The 14758-nt window shown below is 36.1% G+C and overlaps 1 protein-coding gene across 1 annotated transcript in view; it reads left to right on the top strand.

The window, feature by feature from the left end:
• The first annotated feature begins 4500 nt into the window (after window positions 1-4500).
• LOC134826095 (high affinity 3',5'-cyclic-AMP phosphodiesterase 7A-like) overlaps window positions 4501-14758 on the top strand; it is a 32528-nt gene continuing 22270 nt past the window's right edge. The window contains exons 1-4 of the mRNA XM_063838363.1: window positions 4501-4610; window positions 4714-4824; window positions 4998-5058; window positions 12949-13017. Coding sequence (XP_063694433.1) covers window positions 4518-4610; window positions 4714-4824; window positions 4998-5058; window positions 12949-13017 — 334 coding nt within the window. The 5' untranslated portion in view covers window positions 4501-4517. The remainder of the gene's footprint in view (window positions 4611-4713; window positions 4825-4997; window positions 5059-12948; window positions 13018-14758) is intronic.

Below are 14758 nucleotides of genomic sequence, written 5' to 3'. Positions count from 1 at the left end.
TATACTTATAGATATGAACTATATAAAGTGATCGAACGATTCCCCGTAAAATTTTGGTCCATATATTATACAAGTCCAGGCACCTAATCTTAGTCCAAAATAAAGTTACTTACTTCGTTACTTCGTTGAGTTCATCCGTGGAGCCGGAAGGGTCATCAGATATCTGACCACCTGGATGGCAAGTAGTCAACCAGTGAGTTTGACCAACTGCAGCTGTAGCCGGCGACCGTAGGGTTGTCCGGTATCAAAGCAAGAAAGTTCGACAAACTACACTTAAACATGTCAAAGGATGAATCAGCCTTTACTGTGTGAGGCACTTTGTTCCACAGCTTCGGTCCTTGAACTGCAAAAGACCTGTCGTACAGTGACTGGTTGCGTAAGGACTTTGACAATGAGGGTATGACAGCTACATCACCGTGTCTTGGGGTCACCTTGAACTTGATATCACAGCAGTTTGGTACCACATTATGGAGAATCTTCCACATCATCAGGATGATATACCTCTCCCGTCTGCGCTGTAGAGACATCAATTTAAGCTGTACGAGTCTTTCCCAATAGTTGAGATGTTGAAGACCACCAATACGACTGTTGAAAGTTCTTTGCACCCCCTCTATCAGCTGTATTTCAGTCACCTTGGTAGGGCTCCAGAGTGGGCAGCAATACTCCAGTAGGCTTCTTACTAGTGACTTGTAGAGAGTAGTCATAACGGTCTTGTCACGGGTCTTGAACACACTGAATACCCATGTAAGAGCCGCTTTAGAAAGCACTGGAGTTTATCTCCAGGATTAAATTATATCGAGTTATATGATTTAGCTATAAGGCGGTTTATAAATGTTGTATTTATTATTATTATAAGATAGTGTTGCCGATGTGTGTCGACCAGCTAAGATCACTTGAAACCATAACTCCAAGATCTCGGACGTTTTCGATGGGGTAAAGTATGTCCTGACTGGATACTTTGTAACGCAGTGTTTCGGCAAAGAAGGGTAAAGTAAGTTATAAAACTATTTCATACGTATCAAATTGAATGTGCATTCGTGAGAGATGTATGTGATATGATATATGATATATCGCGTGCCAATTAAGAATCACACCCATACCATGACACATGAATTAATTTAAAATGCTTCCATGTGCAGTAGTATATAAAAAATTTCTTGCTCACATGACAAGCTGGTTGGTAAAACGCTTTTTGGCTTAAAAGTTAGGGCTAGAGTTTTTGTGAGGGTTATGGTTAGTTTCAGAACTGAAGATAGATGCTGAACTTCCTCTACACTTTATGATATGAGTTGACATACAGCCAAGGCATTTTGAGATTATAAGAGGCATGATACTCATCAAAAGCAACATTGCAAAAGTTTTACTGCCCGGAAAGCAGTAAATACTACTATGTTCACGTAGGCCATTGCATATTATTTCAGGTCATATTATCCAGATCGATAGATGGGTCCAGATGTTCACATCTTTCTCCAATCTTCACACTGTGTAAGCACCCTTGGTTCAGCCAAACAACGTTTTTTACATAACAAGTGGTTTTAAGTTGTATTAAGAAATTTATTTTTCTTAATCCTCTAATCCTCTAATCAGCCTTATAAAAGTTGTCCATCTCATGGTTGAAAGCTTGTTGGAAGTTAAGTCTTCAGTTTCATCATTACTGCTGTGAAGTTTTGGACGGTCTTGGTTAAAAAATGTTAAGTTCATGAAGAACTTAACTTTAATGCTGTGATTTCATTGGTCACCCCTACAATGCGCCACAAATCCAATTTATATACAATTTGTCTACCACACGTGCAATAAACCCTACTTAAGCTCTGATTCTTAACCAAAATATTCAATAATATGTCCCATTCAATGCATGGTAACTAACTTATTAACTTTTAGGAACTAATATAAACCTAACCATGGTGTATAAATTCATGAATTATGCGTAATATATGATAGAATGATCACTGCAATTGTTCTGGTCCATTTAAGATTACGGCAGTGGCGTAACTTTGCCTTTTGGCGCCCCCCCGCTCAGTGACGAAAAGCGCCCCAAATATTTTTTTCGCGTCGACCGAATGCTAAATTGGACAGGGAAATACACAAACAAGGCGTTTTTTCAGTGAAAGGGCCTAAAATTCAGGAAAATTGCGCCCCCCTTATACGGCGCCCCCCCCCCCCTCCGCACAGCGGGGTCTGCGGGGCCCTAAGTTACGCCACTGGATTAAGGGCCCACCGACCCTGTTGTGCAGGGGGGGGGGGGGGGCACCATCTTAGGGGGGCGTTGTTTGAATGTGGGATAATTTGGAAAAACTTAACTACAGTACTAGCAAAACTACGCGTTTTGCTCTAGCAGTAGAAACACACTATTCTAGAGATTTTACCGGCATATCCTCTAAAATCATATAATTTGTCCAATTTTAGGGAGGGGCATCAAAAGGGGGCGGGGGCGCCAACAGGGGGTGGTACTTTTTCAGTGGGGGGGGGGGGTTGATCGTTGTCTTAGGTAAATATCATATATATACCATTATTTATCGTACAGGCAATGTTGCGCCACTGGAAGAAGTACAGTAAATTGGTTCAGTTTCAGAAAATAGAAAATAAAGCATGTAAATGTTAAATAAATTATAGATAACATTCCATTCTTCATTCATCTGCAACTTTGTTGTAACATGATCACAGTCATGTAACTGTGTCATGTAACTGATTTACCCTTATCAACATTCTAAAATGAGATGCAGCAGTTTTTTTGTTCAATTATCAAATTTCTCTCACTAATGAATACATATTATAAGTCTATTCGAAACATTTTAAGTAAAGCTTCCTGAAAAGATCTGCATCTTACTCGTATTACAGAGACAGTCAACAGAAAAAATAACTTACCATCGTTAAATTGCTAATTGATAACGACTAGAGTTCCATAACATAACTTTACTTTTAATATGGCAGTATACCAAACCATGATGCCAGTCAGTTTGACGTCAGGTTGACGTTTTACTACAAGTAACAATACAGGAAACTTATCCAAAATTTAATAGTTTATAAAAATTTTACTTATGAAGTATGAAGCCATATTATAATATTTGTGCAGCACAATATATGCATTTGGGGAAGCGTCAGACCCTGAAGTTGAACTACTTATCATCACAGACCAATTAAGTTCACCAAAATTTAGGAACCTTCTATTATAGTTATTATATTTTGTGGATGTGAGATTGATGTTATAGTTGGTTTATAGTTGTGATTGAATCAATTGCATGATGCAAATTTCTTGGAAATTATTATCATAATGACGCTTTAACTTTAACTAGCAGGAACCCGTCTAACCCTAAAGTGGTGTCAAGACTCAAGAGACTAAAATAATTATTACCTATTTAATTCGCGTTTTAAAGCATTTGACCCAGTCAAAAAAGTTTCAGTTGTATATCTTTTACGGTTTTTGCGGAAAGTCGTGTTAAAGTTGATGCCGTGGTGTCAGTAAAATGGCACGGATAAATAGATATATATATATATATATATCGTCTCGCTTTATATATAGTAAGATGCTTATCACTTTATCAGTAAGTTTTGTTTGCAAATTATTTCAGTCTGCTTTGTAATGTAGTCTAGTATATAATCATCATTTTGTTACTGGTTTTAGTAGGTTTAAAGTGGAAATCAAACAGTGATCCTGATCTCAACGTTTTATTCTTTGATCTCTTAAAAATCAGCTTTGCCTAAATTTTACTTTAGGCTATAAATATTGATAAATAATACGTTCAATTTTGCTTAGTATCACGATTTGAACAAAATCAATTATTTGGAGCCTTATTAATGCGTGTTCTCCGTAACAGCAACTTATTACAATGTTTGACCTGATAGTTGATTTTTGCACTGTCTTCGTGATTTTCACATGATTCATATGCGAGGCTCAATGAGCGTGTTACAGGATTTTGTTTTAACAGCCTACACTAATTGAGTTCAGCTGACTCTATAAATAGCATCAGTTTAGTCCTACGCCAGTAGCCAGTGGTTTTTAACAGCGTGGTTGTTAGGCTCACAGCTGTTAATCAACAGAGTTTTAAAAATTCAGGAGTTTTTGGCAAAAATTGTTTACTGACGCGGACGTTTTTGGCAAAAATTGTTTACTGACGTCAACAAGACCCAGACGAGACCAGCCTCGGCCCCTCCTCCACCGTCAGTAGCCGTCAGCATCTCCCCCATCGGCTGCTGACACTACTTTATCTGTCATGATTAAATCGGTCGTTAGATGCGCCCGGGCGCCGTCCCGGTTAATAATCAATCAATGATGCTCTTTTAGAAGATTCTTAGACTTAAAGGTTCTATTATAAGGTTCATGAATTTTCTGTAATTTCATGAATTTAACTGTAATTTCTATATCTATCATCAGGCTAGATCTATCAGCTGCATTTGTTAATGGTAAGAATGTCTTGCTTTGTGATCAATTTAAAGGTGGTAACCTATCGGCTACAAATAATTTCATTAAAACGTTTAATTATTTGACCACGTTATTTTCTTAGCTGTGAATCGCATCAATGACTATCAGTCTCCTCCCGAAATGTTTTGCTATGCTGAAAGGGAACAGACATAGTGAACTGCTCGAACTACCTTCTCTTCCGCTTGATAAGGTAGTGTTTTATTTTAACTAAAATCTAGATTAACTTGACTTGCTGTTAACGATTCTTCAGCTATGTACAGGTTGATTTGTAAATAATTAAACCTTCGTCTCAGGAAATTCCAAGGTACGTATTTGAAAGAAGAGGAGCAATATCCTTAGGACTGCCAACTTCTCCAAAAGCTAAGAAAAACGCGTGTGGTGACGGACCTCGTCCTCGTCTGATGGTGGGTTATAAACGTTTTTTGTAAGATTTACTTTCTAATTTTCTATTTCCTTTATCAATAACCATCTCTTACACGAAAAAATCGCAAACTGTTGAACATTCTTAATTTATCTAAAATGTAAAAAACAATCGTCTCAAAAGTAACTGTTCACTTAATCAACAACTCTTTAATAGCGTCGTGGAGGTGTCTCTGTTGATGTTGAAGATGTTGAAGCGAAGTATCTCAGACTCCTTGGTATGTATTTTACTTTACAGTTTACCATAATTTTCAGATTTTGTAAGAAATAGAAAACGCTTGACTTTAACATAGAGAAATACACCATTCTAGTTTTCAAAGGAAGGAGTTATATCGTTCGTATAATTATGCGTTTTAGTAGCAGATTAAAATTACAGTAGAAATCAGGTGTATTTTATTGAAACGGCGTTACTAAGTAACTACCATGCAATGGGTCGTGTTGCTTTTTGCACGTGAGGACTACATGATGTACAGACATAATTACCAATTTTCTGATAACGATAAGAGCGTTGATTTGTCACAAATTTAAGTCGATTCCTTTTATTGCAAAGGAGATTAAGAACTTGGACAGACTAGAACGCTGACAAAGGATAAATTAGGAGCTATCAGATAGCCTAGATATCCTTACATCCCGAAGCTTACTACTTTATGCACGTGCGGAGAATTATAGTCGCTACTTCTTAACTTCGTCTAGAAAGGAATATTTCAACACTTTATCCTAGCCTCCCCCCTAGTAGGCTCCCCCAGTATAGCCTCCCCCAGTATAGCCTCCCCCAGTATAGCCTCCCCCAGTATAGCCTCCCCCAGTATAGCCTTCCCCACTAGCCTCCCCCAGTATAGCCTCCCCCACTAGCCTCCTCCCTAATAGCCTCTCCCTAGTAGCCTCCCCCCTTATAGCCTCCCCCAGTATAGCCTCCCCCATCCGGTTATCAAAACAGGCAGAAGCTCACTTATAGTGGAGCTTCAAACTCTAACCAAGTCTGGATAGGCCAAGGTCTGCTTTCTATAGCCAGTATTTTAACCTGCCCATAGTCTGTAACGGGCTAAATAGATGCTGATAAATAATAATTATAATGAGGCTGTTAATTATGACTAGGCTAAATAGATGCTGATAAATAATAATTATAATGAGGCTGTTAATTATGACTAGGCTAAATAGATGCTGATAAATAATAGTTATAATGAGGCTGTTAATTATGACTAGGCTAAATAGATGCTGATAAATAATAATTATAATGAGGCTGTTAATTATGACTAGGCTAAATAGATGCTGATAAATAATAGTTATAATGAGGCTGTTAATTATGACTAGGCTAAATAGATGCTGATAAATAATAGTTATAATGAGGCTGTTAATTATGACTAGGCTAAATTGATGCTGATAAATAATAGTTATAATGAGGCTGTTAATTATGACTAGGCTAAATTGATGCTGATAAATAATAGTTATAATGAGGCTGTTAATTATGACTAGGCTAAATAGATGCTGATAAATAATAGTTATAATGAGGCTGTTAATTATGACTAGGCTAAATAGATGCTGATAAATAATAGTTATAATGAGGCTGTTAATTATGACTAGGCTAAATAGATGCTGATAAATAATAGTTATAATGAGGCTGTTAATTATGACTAGGCTAAATAGATGCTGATAAATAATAGTTATAATGAGGCTGTTAATTATGACTAGGCTAAATTGATGCTGATAAATAATAGTTATAATGAGGCTGTTAATTATGACTAGGCTAAATTGATGCTGATAAATAATAGTTATAATGAGGCTGTTAATTATGACTAGGCTAAATAGATGCTGATAAATAATAGTTATAATGAGGCTGTTAATTATGACTAGGCTAAATAGATGCTGATAAATAATAGTTATAATGAGGCTGTTAATTATGACTAGGCTAAATTGATGCTGATAAATAATAGTTATAATGAGGCTGTTAATTATGACTAGGCTAAATAGATGCTGATAAATAATAGTTATAATGAGGCTGTTAATTATGACTAGGCTAAATAGATGCTGATAAATAATAGTTATAATGAGGCTGTTAATTATGACTAGGCTAAATAGATGCTGATAAATAATAATTATAATGAGGCTGTTAATTATGACTAGGCTAAATTGATGCTGATAAATAATAATTATAATGAGGCTGTTAATTATGACTAGGCTAAATTGATGCTGATAAATAATAATTATAATGAGGCTGTTAATTATGACTAGGCTAAATAGATGCTGATAAATAATAATTATAATGAGGCTGTTAATTATGACTAGGCTAAATTGATGCTGATAAATAATAATTATAATGAGGCTGTTAATTATGACTAGGCTAAATTGATGCTGATAAATAATAATTATAATGAGGCTGTTAATTATGACTAGGCTAAATTGATGCTGATAAATAATAATTATAATGAGGCTGTTAATTATGACTAGGCTAAATAGATGCTGATAAATAATAATTATAATGAGGCTGTTAATTATGACTAGGCTAAATTGATGCTGATAAATAATAATTATAATGAGGCTGTTAATTATGACTAGGCTAAATAGATGCTGATAAATAATAATTATAATGAGGCTGTTAATTATGACTAGGCTAAATTGATGCTGATAAATAATAATTATAATGAGGCTGTTAATTATGACTAGGCTAAATAGATGCTGATAAATAATAATTATAATGAGGCTGTTAATTATGACTAGGCTAAATTGATGCTGATAAATAATAATTATAATGAGGCTGTTAATTATGACTAGGCTAAATTGATGCTGATAAATAATAATTATAATGAGGCTGTTAATTATGACTAGGCTAAATTGATGCTGATAAATAATGACTAATAATGAGGCCGTTAATTATGACTAGGCTAAATAGATGCTGATAAATAATAATTATAATGAGGCTGTTAATTATGACCAGGCTAAATAGATGCTGATAAATAATAATTATAATGAGGCTGTTAATTATGACTAGGCTAAATAGATGCTGATAAATAATAATTATAATGAGGCTGTAAATATGACTAGGCTAAATTGATGCTGATAAATAATAATTATAATGAGGCTGTTAATTATGACTAGGCTAAATTGATGCTGATAAATAATAATTATAATGAGGCTGTTAATTATGACTAGGCTAAATTGATGCTGATAAATAATGACTAATAATGAGGCCGTTAATTATGACTAGGCTAAATAGATGCTGATAAATAATAATTATAATGAGGCTGTTAATTATGACCAGGCTAAATAGATGCTGATAAATAATAATTATAATGAGGCTGTTAATTATGACTAGGCTAAATTGATGCTGATAAATAATGACTAATAATGAGGCCGTTAATTATGACTAGGCTAAATAGATGCTGATAAATAATAATTATAATGAGGCTGTTAATTATGACTAGGCTAAATAGATGCTGATAAATAATAATTATAATGAGGCTGTTAATTATGACTAGGCTAAATAGATGCTGATAAATAATAATTATAATGAGGCTGTTAATTATGACCAGGCTAAATTGATGCTGATAAATAATGACTAATAATGAGGCCGTTAATTATGACCATCTGCTGTGTCAGTCTCTACTTGGTGCGAGCATTCTGGAATACTACTTTTTATTTGTACAGAGCAAGGTACCTACTGGTACAGTGTAAACTTGAGAGGATTTACTGGATTGTCAAGACGTAGCTTTTTAGTTAAACTTAGTCAAACTTTCAGTTAAAATACGACACTTCCCCGCAGCAAGGTTGTTATGCTCAGGCTAGTCAAATTAATTTAATCAAGCAATTGTCTTGCTGTGCTGTGCCCTGCGATCCTTCGTTTATCGGATTATTGGTGATAGCATCACGTTAAATCCGATAATATCAAAATGCAGTGGAAACCAAAATGTAAAGTATGTGTATGTGATTCTTAAGAATAAAGTTAAGTTTTTAAATTTCTGACATGTGAAAACATAAGAATACCGAATTTTAGCTAGACTTCTTGAGTTTTTATAATTGAGCGAAGCCTGCAGATTATCTCCCGAAAACTTTCAACAGAACAATAACATGTAAACTGTAAACCACGCAAAAAGAGCCATGCAGCCACCAGCCACCAGCCACCAGCCACCAGCCAGGGGGTCTCAGAGTGAGTCACGCATTTAAACACTGGCTCATTGTCATGGTAATGAATTGCCATGGTTTAAAATCTTTATAATGGTATTAACATTTCGTGTTATTAATTATCGTTCAGGTAACTGGACAGTCACTGTTAAGTTATGAGTTTTTTGTTAAAATTCGTATCTAATAATTGGGTCCTGCGCGGTGCAGAGGGTGCAAGTAGGTTTAACACCCAAACTTCTATAATTCAGCGATAAGTATTCGATTATATCTATAAACTATAGCCCTATGATCCCCCATTATTTCTTAGAAATTCACTTCTAAATTTTGTCGCTCAACCATGGCACCTCATTCGCTTTTATCTCGTAAGTACCTTAAATAAGCATCATATTTTCGTTCTAGATATTCCGCCGAATTAATTGTAGGATTAATAATGGATTTAAGGATATTATAGTTCCGTGTACTAATTGATGTTATATGTCACTTAATTTATTGCCGTTTCAATCCTGCCTCGTGTCTTGACAGTGTCGTACAAGTGCATATTAATTACCCGAGCCAGTTTAGGTATCTACCCTACATTAAATAATTAGTTTTTGCTGTTCACAGTATACCATGAATCTCACGGATGATGATTAACCATTAATTGTATCCAAGCACAAATTACCGCATTATGGTATTGATTTTTAATCATCTTTGCTTGACGTTCTCACTATCAGTGTTGTCACGTGACTTATTTAGTCTCCGTGATACCATCATATCATGTTATATCTTTTTGGGTTTAAAGATAAATCCAAGGTGTACGACTTGTAGATATTTCAAGATTACTTCATTTGGATACTAAAATGTTAATCACGAGTCTTGAACTTTGTCTAGCCTAGTGGCATCTTTATAATGACGAAAAATAACCATTTAAACTAATAATATAGTTGACGTAGTTCTACTGAAATTCCTGGATTCGCAGAAATAGTAAATCGAATATTTAAATACATAAATACCCTGAGATAGAAAGTTTATCTCTAGTATAAAACAACTTGAATTAAATCAACAAAGTGTCTCGGAGATGATCTCCTGCCTCCTGAATAACATACTTAGCTTTAAACTTCAAATTAATCAAAACCGCTGCACCAGCCTCTCATTATTATATAAACAGCTTTAAAGCTCCCTCGCTCCAGCTGTTTGATTTATTAAATCTCACCGTATAAAAAAAACGTTTACCTCTCCCGTGCTCCACAAACCTGAGCTCTTTATCCAGACAGAAAGTAGGCAGTTAAACTGGTGATCCTGTTTAAAGTCTCTAACAGATGTCAAATGTTTTTAGGGGGGGAGTGTTATAAAACTATCCTCCTGCTGCTGCTGCTAGAGAGAGAGAGAGAGAGAGGGAGAGAGAGAGAGAGAGAGAGAGAGAGAGAGAGAGAGAGAGAGAGAAAGCTGCAACTGCTATGCAGTGTCTTGTACCATGAATGTCGATAGTCCTTGAGTTAAACTTTTTAAACATGCCCGGGGGCCATGACAAGGCATGTGCGTGTTTTAACACTAACGTTAAAGATTTGTAAAGCCCTGTAATTCTGTGCTTGTTGCACGCTAGTACCCACCGTTATATGGTAGGTGTTTTATCATCATGTTGGATGTGATGAACCACGTGACATGTACCACGTGATCGCTATTCACTGCCATGTGATCTGTATGTGACTGTTTCAGGTGGGTTATTATCGAATTATTGAGTTGAGAAGATGAAGATAAGCTGATATGTGAAGCAGGGTAGAAATGAGAAAAGTGAATATTGATAATGTAATAAAGTAACACATCTCACGTAGTATATAATACAAGATTTCGTTATGTTGCGACCTGTGGGGAGACAGTTGACGAACTGTTCCACTGATTTGTAAAGCAGCAGACAAGATAAAGGTATCGGGTCTACTAGCCGACTACCGTAACGTGATGACGTAACAAATTTATCTTGCTCTGAAATAAATGTATTTACAAATATCCGTGCGCACATTTTATTGACGCTGAATTACTATTCCGTCTTTTCTGATAATATTAATGCAGTTACAGAAAAACATGCGTCATGTATAACAGTGTACATACACAACAACTTGTATAGCTCTGGTATCTGTGCGGGTGTGTGTGATAATAATACACACAAATACACATTGGTACACGCGCCAATTACACTCTGCTCTGTACACTGTTCCGGAGTAAACAGAGCCAATAGAATTAGCCGCACTCCCGGATGCACCAGGCATGAGTACCCTCAGCGGTGCTGCAGAAAGAAGCGCTCAATTCAAAGAAATAATTTAATATTTCTTGCATATTCCCTGTGTGTTCATTATAATATATTCCTTATAAATTCCTTGTACTCAGTACTCACTGTATGTAATCTACACCTATCCGTCAAATATAATTGCACGTGTGCGTCAAAACCTTGACAAGTTTTACCCTAGCAAACCATCACTATATTGTGCAAAAAGCATTCAATCCCAATAATTTGCCCTCATAATATTATCTTATTCTCGTAAAACTGCGTACTGCGCGCGTGAATTTAATGTAGAAACTAAGAGCCGATAAACGTTCTAAAATTTCTGATCAAAGGATCAAAATAGAACGGTAAATTTCTTAAATTTTCTTGAAATGTAAGGTTTCCCGAAACTGACTGTCATAACTTCAATTGTCAAAGAGTCCTTGAGTTTTACCAAGAATGTCTCCTTTCTAACGAATATTTAATATCTTCATTGACAACCGATTAATCTTCAAAGCGTCCAAAATGTTTTCAACATGCCGGTATTCCTTATAGTTCCCAGGTAGAATCAACAGTTTTTACAGCTACATCAAAGGCTTATCTTTATGATATTATTATGGGCGATGGCCAGTCATATTTGTCGCAAATTGTAGCGCTTTCCCGCTAAAGCTGTCAAAGGAAAGGGGCACCCTTATTATCCATACCTTAGACGTGTCAGCAATATACAGCAATATATGTACTATAATAATGGTAATATATAGTATATACTACTATATATATATCCTACCCTCTCAGACTCAGTTATCTGTCGCGTGTTCTCTGTCACGTGCACGAGTTTAGTAACGCGTGTGACCTTCTAGAATGGATAGAACACCAAGAGAGCTATTTCTGACAAATTTGGCTCATTACCAATTCCACCCAATCTGCCAAAATCCGACAAGCTCTTGACCTGCAACTACTTACCGAACTTAAATTTTGACATGTTAAACCTGTTAATGAGCTCTCTCCGTGGAAATTAAAGTTTAATATTTATTGTGTAATACTCTAAATGCGGGGGAATCGTGTCTTGTGTCTAAAATTACAATTTAATCGGAGCTATATTTGTCTTCGTGCCCCTTGAATCCTCTGAAACTAAACGGTTTTTGGTTTATTAGCTTTTGACGGGAGCTGAACTCTGCAGTATAATCTTGGTGCCAAAGTATAGCTTTGTTGACTGCTGGTAGATAAAATAAGATCAGATCCATAAATATCCGAGTGTCTTGATCGGGCGTGGGGTAAAATAAGCTATGTGATTATCTTTATTGGTGCTGTCAGTCTCAGCAGTCAGCATTATAAGTCAAATGTAGGACGTAAGTAATCTCAGTCTTGCAGTGTTGGCTACCAGTACCATATTGGCTACCAGTACCATGTTGGCTACCAGTACCATGTTGGCTACCAGTACCATGTTGGCTACCAGTACCATGTTGGCTACCAGTACCATGTTGGCTACCAGTACCATGTTGGCTACCAGTACCATATTGGCTACCTGTACCATGTTGGCTACCAGTACCATGTTGGCTACCAGTACCATGTTGGCTACCAGTACCATGTTGGCTACCAGTACCGAAGGTAGTCAAATGTTATTTCTGAGGTCGAGGCTACGAGCACTACCAGGTTTTAATAATAATACATATAACAAAATGCAATCTACGATGATAATTAATCAAATATTGCTATTTATAGCAATATAACAGCTATAACAGTTTTAACATTACAGGAGACACAGAACAAGCAACAAGGAAGAACAGTACCATAACCCAGTTCACCGTCAAAACTTCTCTCAAAGGTAAGAGTGTGTCCAGCTGAAATACAGAACTTTGGACCAGTTTGAAATTACGGACTTCCATACCTGACAACAATGCGATCTGACGACCATTCCTCGAATCCCAACAAAATGTTGAAATAAGTTGAACTGGTTTGGAGTTTGAAGTTTTACTTAGTTGCCCTGATCATCAATATTCATTTCCGTAAGGTTTATATATTTCACTGTTAAACTATTCCTTATCTAGCGTGGTCAATACAGCCTTGTTCTCCAAAACTTTGTACTGTACGTGTTTGGTAGAAAATTATATGTTTTTAATTCATGAAAAGAACGTTTAATATTGCTGCACACGATTAAATGGAGAACGGCCGTGCTAAATCAAATGTAAACGTGTGAAACTTACAACTTTTCATGCACAGTGGAACACAAAATGTGAAACACGTGGCCAGCTGTTGGAAGTGAGTGTGAAAGTTTAGACCGTTGTAAAGGCTCCATGTTTTAAAATCAGTCAGTCTTCTCCTATCACGTGATGTGATGTTAAAACAATGTTGGTACCCACATTCCTATTGTGACCATGGTCGTTTCTGAACTTTCCGTGGACATTTTTGTTGATATATGAAGGTCTCGTTTGTTCTGAATAACATTTTTGATATTAAAGTCTCTCGCGTAGCAAAAAGACTAACTAATGAAAATTGAACTGCACAAGTTGTTATTGATCTAATGAAATTCTAGAATATTCTCAGCAGTTCATTAATATCACCTCGTGATAAAATAGGTATTAGATGCCCTTTGTCTCGGTGTTTTTTATAAATATGAAGTGTTAGCAAGGCATGTTAAAATCACGGCAAGCCCGCATTTGTTTTATCTTCGCCATTCCTCAATATTGCAAACAACAGAATATTCCTACTCGGCGTGTCATTTGTTTCAAATTCTATAGCTCATTGTTACGGCATTTCAAGTATTCACTGCTAGTTTTTCAATTCGTTCTGGGGAGGATCATGGTTCCATAAGTTTGAATTTGCGACTAACCACCCCTTGATCTAGACACCATCACTCAGAGATCTGCATTCTGCGGTCACTGTTCAGTATATTATATGTTTGAAGGAATTTACTGATGGGCTGATGATCGCCGGCCGCAAAATCTAACAAATCGTCCCCGCCGGACTTTCAGACTCATCACCAGAGAAGCATGCTCAAATGGAGCACTTCCTGACGCCATAACCTTAGAAGTACGGTCTGAGGAATTCGGTATCTTCCCTGAAGCCATAAACTGGTTAGAGTTTCAAGCCCATTCATCAATATGTACGCCAGTTTTGAAGATGTGTTGGATCACTAACGAGTTGGTTTGTGTTCGTCCAATTGTGTGGCAATTACTGAACATAATGAACCGGAAAGTGTGTACCTCTTTCATTCAGAGATTTTATTCTTTATGAAAGTTGGAATACAGCCACACAACGCGAATGATCCTCAACAATTCAACAGCCAAACATTAGGGTTGTCTTGGAAATAAACCAACATATAATTTAATAATGAACTTGTGCAAATTAATGATCGCAATATAAATTAACTGTATCTAATTAATCTTATATCATAGCATTTAATTAGTATTTTTGGTTCCCCCGAAACATGGAGCAAACAAACACACAATTGAAAGCCGAACACAATTAAGGTTATCTTTTTTCTTAAAATTAAACCGTCAATACTTACCCCACGTACGTCATAACGTGCGTGATATAAATTAATTAATGGTATCTAATTAATATCC

The sequence above is a fragment of the Bolinopsis microptera genome, chromosome 1 (assembly GCF_026151205.1).
Source record: "Bolinopsis microptera isolate Bmic1 chromosome 1, MBARI_Bmic_1.0, whole genome shotgun sequence".
Taxonomy (NCBI): Eukaryota; Metazoa; Ctenophora; class Tentaculata; order Lobata; family Bolinopsidae; genus Bolinopsis; species Bolinopsis microptera.
The sequence above is the reverse complement of the archived record's forward strand: the minus strand, read 5'-3'. Positions and strand labels throughout refer to the sequence as shown.